The sequence below is a fragment of the Schistocerca americana genome, chromosome 2 (assembly GCF_021461395.2).
Source record: "Schistocerca americana isolate TAMUIC-IGC-003095 chromosome 2, iqSchAmer2.1, whole genome shotgun sequence".
NCBI lineage: Eukaryota > Metazoa > Arthropoda > Insecta > Orthoptera > Acrididae > Schistocerca > Schistocerca americana.
This window is the reverse complement of record NC_060120.1, coordinates 874,541,930-874,560,610: the sequence shown is the minus strand read 5'-3', so window position 1 is coordinate 874,560,610 and position 18,681 is coordinate 874,541,930. Positions and strand designations below refer to the sequence as shown.

Here is an 18,681-nt window from a genome sequence, read left to right as displayed (position 1 = left end):
AACCTCTGCTCTGTAATCGAGTGTCTTGTCGGATAGAGGACACGGTATGCTTCGGGACACAATTTAATACCTGTGTTAATTGAACTCTCCTTTCTTACATTCATACTGTAAAAAAATATATAATTTTTGTATGCTGCCCCTTGGAGCAGTCCGAGCCTCGGTTGTAAACCATCAGTTCTCTGGATACAATAAAATTAATGTTCAGTAATGATGAAGAGTAGGATGATGTTTAAGAGAATCGCCCGGAACAATGTATGTGAAAAGAAGTGCCGAGTAATGATGAGATGTTTTTTAAGTTCTTTAATCATCGGTGCTGCGGTAATGAATACCGCGATTGGCAGTTCAGTTGATTTTGAATAGACACGATATCTATAAAAAAAACTCATTCACAAAATTTAAACTGACAAACATAGGTAAAAGTGAGGTAACTGCGGTGAAGACCTGGGTACGAAAAGAAGAACTTCAAGTGTTCGACGAAAGCAGAGACTACAAAAATGTTATGGGAAGGACAGGAAAACAGCAATTTAAGTCAGTTAAAAATGAAATAAATGGGAAGTGCAGGGAAGATTAAGCGAATTTGCTGCAGGGAAAATGTAAAGAAATGTGACAAATGATGACTGTCGGAAAGACTAGTTCAGCATATAGTAACCCAAAACAACCTTGGTGAAATTAAAAGCAAAGGCGTCAACATTAGGGGTGCAATGGGAATTTCGCTGTTAAACGCAGAGGAGAGAGCGGATAAGTGCAGAGTACATCTCAGGCCTTTACGAGGAGGAAGAACCGTTCCATGTGGCAAGAAAAAGTGTGATGGTGGTATGCACAGGGCCCTTATCAGCGACGTCATGAGCGCCCTTACTAGACAAATTCGAGACGATTGTAGTTTTTCAGGGGGGGGGGGGGGGGGAGGAGGTTATGCATCACAAGTTTGAGTTAGAAAATAAAATGTAATTCTTTGCCATTCTGCTGCTACACTCTCTCTCAGTAACTCTTATACTGTCACACAGAAGATGAAAAGACGTATGCCTCGAGTCATTTTACGTTTCAAACACATAATTTATAACCACACAATAGCTAAGATAATGTATCAGGTAATCATGCAAGATTGACGATTGGGCAAGTGATAGATGAGACAATCAAGCTGTAAACATATGTTGTCTCCAGTAAAGTTTATTTCTTGTGGCATGCACTAATTAAACTTAGTTATGTTTTAAAAAACGGCAATTTTAGAGTTCCTCTGCCCTGTTCTTGAGTAAATATCTGCTGACGCCCATGACTGCAATATCGTTCAGTGAATGAGTTATTAACAACGTACGTAAATTGTAGAACGAGTACCATTCTGTAACATGTCAATAACATGCATTCAGTTTCGGTTATAAAACATTTTAGGCAGCTTCTGGGAATGCAGGTATCTAGTGGCTGGACTGCCTGAGGAAAGCATAACTTGCTGCCTCCTCATTTTTCCTCCCTGGCAGTCTGTGTGTTGTGTGGAGATCGATTGCTCTGCTGCAGTCACACTCCCTATTAAGCTCTTGATAAAAGGTGTGCAAGTAGCACTTATGTGAACTCGTGTGACACAGAGCTGCTGCCGAGCCCTCCGGAAGACGTGGAAGTGGAGGCCCTCACGGAGAACACCATCCGCGTGTCGTGGACGGCGCCCTCGGAGAACGCCGACACCGTCACCACATACGTCATCAACGTGACGTCACTGCGACAGTTTGACCAGGACCCGCAGCCGCCGTCTGAGGACTACGACCTGCCGCCTGCCGCCGTCACCTTCAGCGCCACCGCCTCCACCGCAGACTCGTCTACTAGGTAGGTCTTCTGCCACACCGTTCAGTACATTCATCACCTAACTAGCGAATTGGAGCAATTCATACACATTGACGGCTTCTCCGATGTTCGTGGCAGGTGACTCCAAATTTAAAAGACGTCAAGTTTATCGAGGCGACTGATAGACACCCCACACGTTCTTCCTGTGCTTCAATCCGCGGTTCAGTTTTGGACAGGGGTCACAGTTTGTTACCCCCCACCCCCCACTTCCGCTTGCGCTTTTAACGTGCCACAGGTGTCTACAACTTTAATATCAATAAAATGGTTAAATATACGAGGGGGACCCGAAAGAAACAGAACTAATTTTTTTGGTGGGCAGAGTTTTTGCAGTACCGCGGTTTGCCGCTAGGAGCGCACAGAGCGAACTTTCCAGAGCCAGTAAGCTGAGTGCCACGAGGAGGTCAGGACTAGTTTCGACAAAGTTTATGATGACTACAGTTTGTGTGACTGTCGTTCTTGCAATCGCTGATTTTCTATGAATTTTGGTTTTTGCTGGGATCAAGTGAAACAGAAGCTCTTGGAATGCAAAAGCGGCGTACAAAGACGATGCTAGGGGGGAAAAAAAGTGTTCGAGTGGATTTCCGTTTCAAAAATAGTGAAATATCAGTTGATGGCAAACCTCGTTCTGTTCCTCCTTCCTTGGCCCAAGTTCATTACAGCGAACTATGACAGAAGATTTGGCATTGACGAGGATGCGGGTCAAATTCCTGCCACGGCTGCTGACTACAGAACAAAAACAAGGTCACGTGGAAGCATGCTGTACTTTGAAAGAAGAGTCAAAATTTTTTTCAAAAATTGTGACACGTGACGGATCTTTGTGCTATGCTTACGATCCTGAATGAAACCAACAATGAAGCCCCTGTGGAAGACAAAGTTCGCCTCGCCACAAGGAAGACCATTAGGTGGAATCAAACTTTAAAACACTTCTGATTTGCTTTTTCGATGTGGGACGAGTCATCCATTCAGAGTTTGTTCTGCAGGGTCAGACAATTTACCGGGCTTTCTACTAGTAAGTTTTGAAAAGATTGCGCAACGTGTGCGCCGGAAGCTGTCTGATTTGTGGCAGTCAGGTGACTAGTTTTTGTGTCATGCCAGAGCCCCTGCTCACATAGCCCTACCTGTACGATATTCTTGACCAAAAATGGTGTGACCCCTGTTCCTTACCCCCCATAGTCATCCGACCTTGGCCTGTGCTTTTTTTTCCTAGAATGAAAATGAGACATGGAAGGAAAGAGTTTTGCTGATGTTCCCGAGGTGAAGAAAAAACGACATAGGCACTGTCAAGCGTCACAAATGATAAATTTAAACAATTTTTTGAAAAATGGAACAAAATATTAGACAAGTATATTTATACAAATGGAGAGTACTTTGAATGGGATTGAAGGTTTGTGCTTAAAATGTGAATAAATAAGTTTAAAAAAATAGCTTCGGTTTCTTTCGGGTATCCTCTCGTAATATCTTGTTTACATTGGCACTTAGTATATTGCTTTAGCATAACATACAAGAAAATGCAACTCAGAAAAATGTTACATCCGAAAAATATTCGTCCGAAAATCTGGGAACAGATGCCGTGCCATTAATTCAAGTACAGTAATAGCAACTGACTCTCACAAATTTGCACAATGTAAACTCAGCGCAAATCTGGAGACTACTAGGAACATGTAAATAAGAGGATTGGTGTTTCTTTCAGTCGTGTCCACCTACATTCTGGAAGTCGATCTTTTTTTTCCTTTTTTTTTCTTCTTGGTGGAGAGTCTTGCTCTTTCTGCCTTCCGTTAGTCAGCTTCCTTAGCTGAGTTAGTTCTACCTGTGGACGTTTTTCGAATCGTGTCGGATTTTTTAATTTAATTCTTTTAGCAGGTGCGATCAGCCTGTGATTGTGCACCATTATCCAGCTGCAATGTTACCGATCCTGTCGTACGCCCACCACGTATGCAGGTCTTTACACATGCAACTGAAAGTATACAGTGTTAAATGTAGCCTGTAATTTACAGAATTCCTCGCCATTCTCGTGACTCATCATTTTCATGCTACTTTTTTCCGAAAGTTAGCTGTGAACTTTTGAAAACTGAAGTATGTAAAAATATAAACATTTATAGTAGGCCATACCATGACATTCAACATACGAAGACAGATTGATAATCGTGGTAATTATTTCTCAAATTGATCTCTTTGGAGGTCAATGCATTTTAATTTCCTCATAAATGAAAGTTGTAAAGTTATTTTGTTGAGGGTAACATGAGCTGTATAGTAAGATAAGTAATTCTAAAGCAGCTGTCAGCCACTAAACTGATGAATATACCCGTATAAATCGTTTTGTCGCTCTTTGTCACTGCAAGTTTTGAATGCCTGTGGGAGCCATCATAGAAGACACAGGGATTCTAAGATAACTGGACGATTTCACAGTAAACATATGAATCATACATATGCTCTGGAATTTTTACCTGGCGAAAAGCAAAGATCATTGTTTTCTCTTCACATCATTTTTATTTCTCGTAGGGCACAACATCGTCAGTTTCTCATAATCTGTTGCATCCATCTGAAGACGAACTATCCGTTCAAATCTGGTAACAGGAAAGAAAAAATAAACAGTTAGGGTACTATATAACCTTCCCCTTTTCTGGGAGCAAAACAATCTGTGGGAATCGGATGACACCGTACCATTGTAGAAGGCCGTTTGCGAAAGAGGGAGAGAATTATTCCCTTACATCTCTCCTCCCATCCCCCTTTCGCACAGCAGCCAATGAAACAGGCGACATTTGTGCGCGCATGTTCCCAGCTTCACATGCAAAGGAGCCAGTGTTGTATATGGCTGGTAGATGCTTCACCATAATGTATTAGAGAAATTTATTTCGAGCTGTGCAAATACTTTTTTTACGAAACAGAGAACCTCTTCATTACCTAAACGTCATTTTTTTTAGTACAGAAAGCAGAAAACAACACATAGGGCAAAATCTGGAGAATGGTGTTGGAAAGGAACAATTTGGGGAACTATTTTCTGTACATTTTCTTATCGCAATGGCTGGTATGAACGTAGACGAATGGTCCTATCATATGAGCAAATATTTACGCTGTTACGTTGTTCAGTCTGATTCAAACGACTAAGAAGATTCTCTAATAACCAACTGACTCACTCTGCTCACGGCGACCTGAACATTGTGTGTCTAATTATGCGCTTTTCGCTATCTATGAATCACGTGTCTGTTCGAAACTGCGAGTGACACAATTCTGGCTTGTGGGAAAGTTTTCTACAGGCACACATTTCTGAAGTCATTTTCAGTGTTTCTTCCTCTTTCCATTTCCTGCAAAGAGGTTGTGCATTGGTTGAGGGCTGAACTCGTTTTGGAAAGTAACGTTCTTCAAATTCACGTTGGGTCGTGCACTTTTAGATTTTCCGTTATTTTCTTATTTCTCTCGAAATGGCCCCTGGTGATTTCTTTATACATGCTTACTCACTCTGAGCTTGTGCTCCATGTTCACGTTGTCACTGGCGGCGTGACAAAACTTAATCTCTCTTTCATGATATTGCTTCTCAACCTTCCAATTTCGCTGATGATGCTTAACATTTGCACACTAGTGTACATTTTATTGTCGGTGAGCATGACGATACATCGTTTATTGCTGGTAGTTAACTTCATTAAAGATACATAAGAGTGAACGACCCACGAGGACACTTCTACGAAGAATTCCGTGAAAAAGTTCTTGCAAGCTGCCATCACAATTCCCAGAAAATATGAGCCTCTATGTGAAGTTAAACGTTGCATTTAGAGATTCAAAGTGTCGAACCTGCCATAAAGTGGGTGACCTCCTGTCTGTGTTTGGTGCATTGACTTATGTTGTCCGCTGACAACCGCCGACATTAATGGATGGGTAGCCGCTTCAAATTGTATATACTAAATATATAATCTACCATGTTCATATGATCTGGAAGTAAAAGTGTCTTCCAAAAGATGGAGCATTGCCCTCAATTACCGAATGCACGTCCTACTAGCAATGCCTTCCATACAGTGTGATGAATATCTGCCTGTTGCTCAGGGACAGCTACGCTGACGCTGCTGATAGCTATGCGCGCGCTGCAGCTGCGGAGATACCGTTCGCTGGTGAGGAGATGACGGCACCTCCGTCACCCCACGAGGTGTCCCCAGTGCAGGCAACCTACTCCTACAACGTCTCGGTAAGTCCTGGCAGCTACATATACAGCCGCAGATATGATCAGCTTTTCTTCTCTGTCATGGGAATTTTTTGTCTTTATTTAACAGTTGTTTAAGTTCCCCCCCTGGGGTGGGCTGGCAGCAGCCAAATTGCGGTTCTTCAGTTTTTTTGAGGTAGGTTATTTTAGAAGCTTGATATAGTATTATTTAAGAAGTTAAAATAAGTGGTGAGGTTTATGGCAAGAAAATGGTGATGTAATGTACATTCTCTTGATTATGAGGACGACATGGAGCCCTCATTTGGAATTAGATGGGTAAGATATGGTTGGAAGGAAATTGGGGTTTCAGATATGATTTCATGGTTTGAGAATCAAAGGCAACTAAAATTTTGCTGGAAAAGGAAACGCTATGTTTGAAGATAGAGGGAAGTGGGATGTGTTGATAAAGGTGAGGCAGCAGACCAGGGGAGGTGTAGGACAGATGCTGGTGTTATATATGAGAAATTTATGAGCTGGCACAGGATATGGGTGGAATAAACAGGTGGATACGGAAAGTGAGGTGCACCATGTGTCTACTATCTGCTTACTTGAAACACAACACACTTATATATTTGGAGTTTCATCTGGCTAGGCTCACACACTTTCTGCACCTACATCTATACTTCACAAGAATGCTTTGTGTACCACTGTTACTTGCACCCTTTCCTGTTCCTGTCGTGAATAGTTCGAGGGAAGAACAGTTCCCAATAAGCTTCTGTGCGGACTCGGTAACTTTACCTTCATAGTCTTTTTGTGATATATACGCAGAAGGCAGTAATATATTTGTTGCTCGTCTAGAAACGTACGCTCGCGAAACTGTATACCACTGGAGTTGGTTGATAATCTCTGTGAGACTTTCGTACTGACTAAATGAGCTTGTAGTTAAATGTCTTGCTCTTCTTTAGATTTTCTCTATTTCTTCTATCAATCCTATCCGGTACGAATCCCATACTGACGATCAATACTCAAGCATAAGTCGGACGAGGGTTTTGTAAGCTACCTCCTTTGTTGATGGACTATACAAAGAGCACTAGGAAAGTTTTGCAATACGACGCAACAATAAGTCGCAGAAAGCTGATCGCTGCAGTGTTCTGAGAATACTTCATACATGGATTGTAGCCGCTGTGCCAATTCTATGGGCGCAGTCACTAGCAGGGTTAGTTTGTAGTGCTTGCTATGGCATCGTGGTCACGAAGTGAGATTTGGGCAGTTTTATGGTACAACTTCGCGCCTGGTTTAAACACACACCAGTGCTTTGAAGAAATGACTCTGCACTCGGCCATGTGTATCCACATCGCACAACTATATTCAGGTGGTACAGAGATTTCTAAAGAGGAAATTTCTCTCTGGAGGACGCTGAGAGGAAGGGAAAACCACGATAATCAGTTACGGAGGAAAACATTGATGATTTGAGGAAAATGATAGACGAAGACAGGATACCTTAGGGCTAAATGTACCAGCAATTCATTCGATTCTGCGTGATCATTTTCAAGTAAAGAAACTTTGTTGTCTCTGGGTGCCGTACAGACTGACGGAAGAGCAGATGACACGATGTGTTGCTTGGTGCTGGGAGATGTTACGAACGTTTTCAAAGGGACAATCGCAGTATGTGAATAACTTCGTGACAGGTGATGAGACTTGGCTGTACTATTATGACTTGCCGACCAAGACTCAGTACAAAGTTTAGGTCTTTGAAGATGACGACTCACCCATAGCTGTCAGAAAATCCCAATCAGTAAAGAAGAAAATGATAGCTGTTTTGTTCAACTCGAGTGGAATTGTAGGGCGTGTTGTTTTACACACACGGAAGAGAGTCACAGCTAAGTGGTGCACTGAGCAGTGGCGGCCCAAAGTCATCCAGTCTTTGAAGAACCTGCGACCGAAGTCAAGAATGGACACTCAGTTGCTCCATCACGACAACGCTCCAGCTCACTGCGCCAAAGCACGCACCGAATATTTGCGGGGTACAGGACTGAAACTTCTTGAGCACTCTCCTTACAGTCCAGACCTTAATCCTTGTGGCTTTTTACTTTTCCCGCGGTAGAAATGAAGGTGAAAGGAGTGCAGTTTTCAAGTGATGAGAACCTCCTGATGGCTTGAGACAACGAGTGTGCCTTACTCCCTACAGAAACCTGGGAGAACTGGTTTAGGGAGTGGTTCCGGAGGATGGAGAGCTGTATTCAATTTGGCAGAAATTACTTCGAAAAAATTAAAAATTAATGTAGCTGTATTGCAAAACTTTTCTAGCACAATTCCCTTTTCCTAAGGATTCTTCTAATGAATCTCAGTCTTGGCACCTGCCTTCCTGCAACAAGTTTTATGTGGTCATTCCACTTTAAATCCCTCCATACGCATACTCCTAGATATTTTATTGAACTAAGTGCTTCCAGTATCGTTCTGCAATTGTGTAAATAATGGGTCTCCCTGCCTGTGTATATGCAATACTTTAATTTGCTTATGCTCAGGGTCAATTGCCACTCCCTGCACCAACTGTCGATCCTCTGCAGGTCTTCCTGCATGTTGCTACAGTTTTCTAGCATTTTGACTGCCCTGTATACAGCAGCATCAAATGGTTCAAATGGCTCTGAGCACTATGGGACTCAACTGCTGAGGTCATTAGTCCCCTAGAACTTAGAACTAGTTAAACCTAACTAAGCTAAGGACATCACAAACATCCATGCCCGAGGTAGGATTCGAACCTGCGACCGTAGCGGTCCTGCGGTTCCAGACTGCAGCGCCTTTAACCGCACGGCCACTTCGGCCGGCTACAGCAGCATCACCCAGAGAAATCTTCATGGAACTTGCAATGTTGTCTACTATATCATTTACATATATTGTGAGAAGTAATGGACTTATAATACAACTCGGGGTGCATTCGAAGAAATTTTTATGTCCTAAGACTTCTCTCTATTGAAATGACATGCAATGCTTTGTTTGCTAGAAGTTCTTCAGTCCTATCACACAGGTTGTATGATATTCCATACGCTCGTATTTTGTCCATTAGACGGCAGCGTGGAACTGTAACGGACGCCTTCCAGAAGTCAAGGAACAGGGCATCTACCTTGGCGCCTGAACCTAATGTTTTCTGGGTGTCGTGGGCGAACAGAATCATCTGGTTTTCACATCATCGTTGTTTTTGGAACCCATGTTGATTCCTGCAGAGGAGACTGTGGTTCTCCAGAAATGTCATAATACCAAGCATAAAACATCTTCCAAAACACTACAGTTGATTGATGTCAGAGATATAGGCCAGGCCTATAGTTTTGTCCTTGTTTTGGCGACCCTTCTTGAAAATGGGAAAAGCCCGTGCTTTTTACCATTCATCAGGAGCACTTCACTGCTGCAAAAACCTGCAGTACACAGCTGCCAAAAGAGGAGCAAGTTTTTTTGCATACTCTATGTAGAATAGTACTGGTATCCCACCAGGTCCAGTTACCTCCCTTCTCTTAAGCGATTTCAGTTGCTTTTCTATCCCATGATCATTTACCTCGATATCAACAATTTTGATACTGGTGCGATGATTTAAAGGAGGCAGTACACTGCTCTTTCTCTGTGAAGCAGTTATGGAAAAAGACTTATAGTGTTTCTGATAGACAGAATTTTGCTTCTGAATTCACTGAACACTTCACATGTGGCTCCCCTTATGCTAATTTTGGCTTCCTTTAATTTTTGTTTGTTAGTAAGGCTTTAGCTCTATATAAATTTGCATTGGAGCTTTCTTTGCTTTCATAGCAGCTTTCAAATATGGCTGTCGAACCAGGGTAGGCCTTTTCCACCCCTCACGACTCCACTCAGCACATACCTGTCTGAAGTGTAGTGTACAATGCACTTGAACATTGTCCAGTGATGCTCAACATTGTCAGTGGTAGGATGAAGTTTTCATGCTGACCACTCAAGTAATTTGTTTCTTGTCACTCTCACCATGCACAGACATTTCCAACCTTTCTTTGTTTGCCTATTTAAAGCTGTATTCAGTGATGCTGTAATGGTCTTATGATCGTTGATTGCTTGTTTACACTAACTGCATCCAAAAGTTTGGGTCTTTTTGTTACTTGCAGATCTAAGATAATACCTTCTCAAAATACTCTTCAGATAAGACATTTACAACAATTTCACATGATTCCATGTCCCTACTACACACCCCAATCACTTGTCTCCCAGTCCGTAGTTGGTATTGTTAAGTGACATTGGATTGTTGCCCGCATTGGTGGAAAGTGAAATGAGACATCAAGATGATAGGAAATGTGTTCAATTAATTTCTTTATTCTCGCCCTTGGTCAAAGAACATCAGGAACAGCTTGGTGGAGGCATTGAGGTGCCTCTCCTGTGAAACAATAGACGTCCACCCTTGCTGACAGTGCAAAGAGTGGGGCCAAGTGTGGCATCAGTCAAATGACACTGTCAGTGAACTCTCCAGCTGCAACTGTGATCACAACATGGTGGCACAGCTGACAACAGTCGTCAACTTCCTCCAGTGAGTGGGCAGCTCTCTCATGACTCAGGGAAGGCTCTCCTGTCTGGTGGTTGAACAGCGGACCCTGCATTGCTTTCCAGGATGTCACCCTGGGTATTACACACTCTTGGTGTAGGCTGTGATACTGAGATGAGAATGTCTTAGTACACAATAGGCTTCAGACTATGTTTTGTTTAGGCACATACTCTAAACACTCCCACAGTGAGAAGTGAAGAAAGGCATCCCTCATTCCACTAGCATACTGCAGTGTCAGATGTTGCTATACCGTGCCAAGTCGGCCGTATTTTGCTTTCAGTTTATAACACTCTCCCCCGTCTGCGGCTGGCTCTGTTGCAACTCACTTCCGCTCTGGCGTATTTTGCACTGACTACGCTCGACACACTACATTGCCCTATTTTTTATCAAGACCCAGTCCCTCGGGTCAACCAAACTAGATTACCCTTTACTCTTAAGTTCCTCATGGTCAGCCCCTCTGTCCCTGCTTCACCTCTTAAGAATTATTCTGCACCTGGTTTCCTTAACCCTATCACTTGATCTTACACATTTCCATAGGACCCCTTGCCCTGCTGCTTAACTCAAACACCATGGAACTTAATTCATTACTAGGTTTCTTGCACATTAACTTCTAACTTCTGTTCCAAACTTGCAAGCTAAAATGAATCAACTATTCATAATACTACCCACGTGTGTTCAGCTTCCTTCTGCTGCTTTTATACTTTGGGTATCCAATCCCTTGAAATGTGAATCACAGCTGGGTCCAAGCTTAGTTTTGTGCTTCTTCTTCTACAGACCAAAATGAGAACTATGCTCAGCAGAATAAGTGCCAATATAGTGGTTGGTATGACAATAGTGAATGTAGCCTCTTTCTGGTACTGATTTTCCTGATATGAATTTACATCCCACAATAAGGTTTCCAGGGAGATTCGTCCCTCCTGCTGGTTCAGAAGTGTGTTCTTGCCCCCAGAGTCTTATTTAAGCTGGTTAGATCTGCAGTAGATAGCATATCCATGGGTTCCTCCAGCCAGTACAAACCAGGCTGTGAAATATTCAGTTGAGTTATCCTTGAAATGATGGTGTGCAGATGGAAAGTAGGCCCCACTATCACACACACTGTTCCATTTAATAACAAAGCACTCCCGTTAAGTTCTAGTCTCTTTGCTGACGTAAGCTTCGTCTGCTCGAAACAATCAGCCACTACTATCATTTTGTCAAAGGCAGAGTACAACCAATGCACCTCAACCTGCTAAAAGTACAATTCTGGCATGATTACTTCTTTATTGCATTCTCTTACCTACTTTTGTTCCATTAGCAATTTCACTGTGCAGGAATCCTGCCCCTCAGGAAGGCTGTCATTTCCCCTCAGTGGCATTTTTGTAACTTTGCTTCCTCCATTTCTACATATCTTTCCTTATCTTTTACAATTAATAACAGTCACTTCATTTTTGCTCCTACAAATTTCTTCAGTATTGCCCACTTCACAGGAGATGCATGATCTATGTAGCACTTGTAATGTGCTTAATTCCCTTCTACAGGTTTAGAAACAGAAATGCAAACTTTCGATCCATCATTTCTCACTGGTACTGGGGTTACCTTGGAATAAAAAGGTAAGGTTTTGTGCTCATGTTCTAAAAGCAACCACAATTCTGGCAGTAGTTCCTTGTGCACTTCCTTAGACCCCATGCCACTCTGGTAACAGCATATTTATCCCTAGCTGACCTCTTACAGCATGTTGCATAGGCTCCTATAGTTCTATTACCTTCCTTCATGCTTACCAAATGCTATCTTCTATGGACTGCAACCATTTTGCCATTATTACTTCCTTGTCTAAGACTGCCACTTCAGTTTGTAGTTCCCTGATATTCTGATTAAGTGCCTCTTCTGCAGCTCTGGCACACTGCATTACTTCTCCAGTCAGTTGTCATAGTAGTTGTGCGTGTTATTCGATATGTCCTTCTCTAAATTCCACCTACGGGCAGGAATACCTATTACTTTCCTCCCCCTTCAAATTCATTGCTGCTCTGCGGCTGCTTGTGCTAATTACACAAAATCTATACCTAACCTACAAAAAAAGATATTAAATGACTATCTCCAAGGCCTTAATCCGTACAGGTTCCTTGTTACCATTTCCTTCACATCTTCTGATACCTTCCTTCTCTTCTCACTCTCCCTTTCTGGTCCACGTCTCCTATCCATGGAATAACTTTTAGACTCACTTGAAAAGGTTTCAGCTGCCCTACATGCACAATTATCATTCTCATCTGCAATTAAAACTTGACAATTATTGGCAATGTAGTCTCTACCGCTTGGTAAGGCCCCTGATGCTTTGCGAGAAACTCCTTTAAACTTTCCCTTCAGCATGTACAACCCTGTACTGACCAACCCTATACTGTGACATTCTAGCTGTGCAGCTCACTGCTTCTTCCTGTTTCTCCAGTGTGGGAGTATTTGCCCTCCATACTCTATTCCAAATTTCCCTAATCACTCTGGCAAATTCCTTAACAGACTCCAGACTTCCCTTTCAACACGTCGAATGCTGATGGCATTTTACGACCACATACTGCTTCATATGACTTTGAGTTATAGATAGATATGATTTACTTCTAATAGACAGCCCAGCTGGTGTGATGTGAGTCAACATAGTATCCAAACATATTCCTGATTCTCCTATGCACTCTTTCAATTCTTCCATTGGCTTGTGGATGGTGAGGACTCATCCTTAACTTCCTCACATTCAATAGCGTACACAATTCCTTGAACAGATCTGATATGAAGTTCATTCCCTACTCTGTTATTATTGTTTCAGGCACTCCAAGCCTCAATATCCAATTTATTCACAAGTGCTTGTTCCATTGTCGTTGCTTGCTAGTTTGGCATTGCATCCATTTCTACATGTCATGAAAAATGTTCTATGATTGTGAGTATGTGCTTATTTCCTGCAGGTGTTTTATTGAATGGACCTAAAACATCAGTCCTCAGAAATTTGAATAGTGCTAATGATTCAGGTAACCTCTTCAATGGTACTTTTGTTTGATGCAAATTCACACTCTGTGTGCACTTTATGCAATTTTGCACTTACTGGTTTAAGTATGTCTGCCTATTCCTCCACCATTATATTTCCACTAATCTTCTATTGTTAGATCTGCAACCTCCATGATGTGCTAATATGTGATCATGAGCTCTATTCCTTAGCTTCGCTGGTATCACTACCTGCAGTCCCAGATTGGATTCTCTGCTTAGCAACCCATTCTGCATAAAAAAACTGTGACTGCCTAAAATACTGCTTACATTCATCATCCGCTCTTTGTGCAGCTTGCTGTTCCTTATGCTTATTACCCCCAATATGTAATACTGCTACTTTTCTAAATTTGGAAATTTGTGGTAAGATTTTATGGGACAAAACTGCTCAGGTCATCAGTCCCTAAGCTTACAAACTACTTAATCAAACTAACTTACACTAAGGAAACACACACACCCATGCCCGAGAGAGGACTTGAACCTCTGATTGGGGGGGAGCCGCATGGACCATGAAAAGGCGCCTCAGACTGTGCAGCCACTCATCCCGGCCTACTTTTCTACTTAAGCCATTTGCATTTTTGTGCTTCTTCCCAGGTTTATTTGAAATCAAATTCAGTTAGTCTTACTGTCCATCATGTTAACCTACTGGAAGGATCGTTTAACCCCAACAACAATTTTAATGCCACATGATCTATTACTATTCTAAATTTCTTACTGTACAGATAACATTTGATATAGGTTATTCCATAAATAAGGCTTAACATCTCTTTCTCCTTCATGGAATAACTTCTTCCTGCAGAATTTAGTTGCCTTGTTGCATAAGCTACCAGATATTCTATGCCTTCTACCTCTTGTGACAACACACAGCCAGGTGCATGGTGGGTCCCATTGCTTACATTTCATAAGATCACTACTGGTGACCAAAACATGTACCCCTGTTTCCTATAATATCCTGCAACCCTTTTTTCCTACTATTCCTCTTATCCCACAATCTTACTATTCTTTGTATTGCACAGTCCATCTCTGCATAGGATTTCACAGCATCCAGTCTTACCAAGAAGAATTGTAGGTGGGCCTGGGTTACCCATTGGCAATTATCACCTTTATTCTGCCCTTGTCCCCTACTTCTCAAACTATTACTTCCTCTTACTTTATTCACAGCACCCTGAGGCTGGTGTCACTGCCTCCTAATACTCTCTGTTCATCTACATCTGACACATCTTATGTTAGCTGCAAACACTGTTCTTTTACCCTAAATTAGTCAACAAATAGATCTCCTCACACTCTATAGCTAATTGTGCTGCAGTGCACAAATCCATCGGATCCCACAGCACAAATCTAGGCATTTCCCCATGAAACTCTCTTAAAAAAAGCATTGAGCACCATCTGCTCAGCATCTTGAAAAATAATTTCATTGACTGCAGCATCCTGTCCTACAAGGTACATACATTAATTTTCCTCATCCTATCTCCAAATTGTTCCACAGTTTCTGTATTTTTCTTAGTTATTACCCCTAATTGTTCCACATAGTTTCTGCCACTATTTCATTACATGTATCTCAGAATCAACCCTTGTTTAAATTCTTTGAATGTTGTGACTCCCTTAAGAGCTTCTGCATACCCTAGATTAGTTTTACCTTCCCTTGTTAGTCTCAATTTTGCAACACTCAATAATCCCTTTTGAGCCAACCTTCCATATGAGCCAGATTTCCAAGGTCTCCTGCAAAGGCCTGCACGTCCTTGGTTGCCTTACCAGAAAAAAAAGAGCTATTAAACTTGCAACTGACAAATCTACACCCTGTTGCAATGATCGCGATTCTACTTACCAACACAGTTCTGTATTATCTCCTGTAACTTGTGCTACCTTTTTTTTTAACAATATGCTTTCTACTTCCGGTTCTGACACACCTTGCATCTTTGGATATGTCTAAGCCCTGTCAATGATAACACTCATTTTGAGGACTAATGCAACGTGAAGTGGGCGTGTAGTCTGAGGTGCCATGTCACGGAGAGTGCAGCCTGTCCTGCTGTAAGTTCACGTCCTCCCTCACACATGGGCGTGTGTGTTGTTCTTAGCATAATTTAGTTTAAGTAGTGCGTAAGTCTATGGACTGATGACCACAGCAGTTTGGCCCCTTAGGAATTCGCACACATTTGAACATTTGAGAAATAACATTCACTAGACAATTATTATATCTGACCATGAGTCATCTTGACTCCCGGCATTGCCTAGCCATATGCCCCCAACGATTACATGTATAACATTTTACTGGAACCACTTTCGTACATGGTGCTGAGTGACCCTCAAGGTTACACTGTGCACATCTAACAGGCACTAACCAGTCAGGACTTCCAGTATCTCTAAAACTAGACAAATCCACTGGTTCTCTATATGCAATAAAATCTACTTTACAGAATACACCACTGTCAAACTTCTTCTCCATGATCAAAATACAATAAATTTCTGTTTTGGCTCTCTGTGCCATAGGCTGTAGGTTCAGACATTGATCTAAGAAGAACGTCAATGTTCTGACACTTGGATTTTCATCCACAGAGAGTGAAAGGAGACACCAGGATGACAGTAGACTTGTTCAATTAATTTGTTTATTCTGGCCCTCAGCCATAGTACATCAGGAACAGCTTAGTGGAGGCATCGAGTTGCCTCTCACGTGAAATGATAGACATCAAGCATGCTGACAGTACAAAGAGGGGGGCCAAGTGGGGCATCACTCAAATATCACAGCCAGTGAAATCTCCAGCTGCAATCATGATCACAGTGTGGTGGCACAGCTGACAATGCCCATAAACTACTTCTGTTGAGCAGGTGGCTCCCTTGTGACTCAGGGCAGACTGCCCTTGTGTTCCGGGATGTCACTCTGGGTGTCACATGTTCTTGGCGTAGGCTGTGATATTGAGATGAGAATATCTTAGTACACGAATGGCTGAGTACTTATATGCTCCAGAGTATGTTTGTTTAGGACTTAAGGCACATACTCTAAACATCTCCATGGAAAGAATTCTCTCCTTCTGCTAGCATATTGCAGGGTTGGCTGTGGCTATCCCACACCCAGCTGGCTCTGCTTCTGCCAGTTGGCCATATTTTGCTTTGCAGTGCGTAACACTCTCACCCACCTGTGGCTGGCTCTGTTGCATTTCACTTCCGCTCTAGCACATTTTTTGATTGAATACAGTCAATACACTACATTATGTTGAGGTCTCCATCTAGTATTAGAACATCATGAAATGTACATGAAATATTCTCCAAGTTTCCCCTCAAATGTTCCACCACTACTTTTCCTGAGGCAGGTGTCTGTAAAAGTATCCAATAACCACATCTATAAAAGTATCCGATAACCATGTCTGATCATCCAAATTAGTTTGCATTCTGAAACTGTACTAATTTCACTAGATATTATTGCATTTCTTCAGTTATACAAAGAGAATAATTTTGTATATCTCCTGCACAGATGTCTTCTGCAATAACGATTAACTCTTCCTTTGTTCAGTTAATTTTTAAAAATCAGTGGCCATTAATTTCATAATAATATACTTCCTCATACTGACTGCATGCTGTAATAGCCTTAAAAACATGAAACTACTGACATATTATTTTTCTGTGGTTGCACTTAACCTGTAAAGCAAAGGATATAACTGTGCTCTTCTCATCAACTATAACAGTACAAAAACAGTGTGAACTAATGAGGGAATGAATGGCAAGACTGAAAAATGACAGGCATAAACAGATAGGTAGATATGCTGGTAGATAGATGGATATACTATTGTTTCATAAACTCATACTGAGGAGATGCTTGGGGATATGGAGCTCACCACAAAAACAAAAAATAAATGTTCATAAAAAAAAAAAAATCTAATATTCCTTCCATGGATCCTAAGTGACACATAATTTGTGGAAGGGGAATAAATAAAAAGTCTGAAACATATTTTTGTTTTAAAGTTCACACTGAACTTTTCACAAACTCATAAATGTATATACACTTTAACCCTTAGAACAATTTCACTACTTACACAGACTATGTTATTGCAGTGTAGACGCGTAGAAGTAAGAATTTTATACAAGACTCATGTCACTGATATTTTTAACATATGTATCAACAGGTTGTACAGAAATACACTGAGGTGACAAAAATCATTAGATACTTCCTAATATCATGTTGGACCTCTTTTTTTCTGGCATAATGCAGTATCTTGACATGCCATGTGCTCAATATGGCTTTGGAAGTCCCCTGCACAAATATTGAGCCACACTGCCTCTATAACCATCCATAACAGCAAAAGCGTTGCCAGTGCTGGATTTTATGCATGAACTGACTTCTCAATTATGTCCCGTAATAACTGATGGGATTAACGTCGGGCGATCTGGGTGGCCAAATCATTCACTCAAATAATCCAGAATGTTATTCACACCAATCATGAACAACTGTGGCCCAGTGACATGGTGCATTGTAATCCATAAATATTCCATCATTGTTTGGGAACATGAACTCATGAATGGCTACAAATGATCTCCAAGTAGCCAAACATAACCATTTCCAATCAATGATTTGTTCATACCACGCAAACACGGCCCATACCATTATAGAGGCACCACAATAAGCCTACACAGTGCTTTATTGACAACGTGGGTTCAGGCTTCATGGGGTCTGCACTGCACCCAAACCGTACTATCAGCTCTTAGTAACTGGAATCACGACTTATCTGACCAGGCCAGTCATCTAGGGTCCAACCAATATGGTCACTACGGATGATGTCATGCTGTTAGCAAAGGCACTCGCATAGGTCATCTGCTGCCATGGCCCATTAACAAAACATTTTGCAGCACTGTCCTCACAGATATGTTCATTGTACATCCCACATTGATTTCCACCATTATTTCACACAGTGGTGCTTGTCTGTTAACACTGACAACTCTATACGAACAGCACTTAAGCAGCAGTTAGACAGATTTGATCTATTTTGCAGAAGTTTCTGTAGTATCATGTTATTCCAATTTTCTTAAAATGGTATTACCATTTACACATTCAAACACATTTGACAGATCATGGAATATACTGGTAGTGTGAGACTTATTGTAAAATGAATTAATTACATTATCACTGTATGTGTAAATAGTCTTCTCAATGAAAACCCTTTAAAAATCCAAATCCTGAATCTCA

At 41.6% G+C, this 18,681-nt stretch overlaps 1 protein-coding gene across 3 annotated transcripts in view; it reads left to right on the top strand.

Annotated features, from left to right (window-relative positions):
* The window catches only part of LOC124595771 (Ig-like and fibronectin type-III domain-containing protein 1), a 1,092,366-nt gene that overhangs the window by 991,961 nt on the left and 81,724 nt on the right, over window positions 1-18,681 (top strand). For all 3 annotated transcript variants that reach the window (XM_047134656.1, XM_047134654.1, XM_047134655.1), the window contains 2 exons: window positions 1,578-1,812; window positions 5,866-6,004. In XM_047134656.1, coding sequence (XP_046990612.1) covers window positions 1,578-1,812; window positions 5,866-6,004 — 374 coding nt within the window. The remainder of the gene's footprint in view (window positions 1-1,577; window positions 1,813-5,865; window positions 6,005-18,681) is intronic.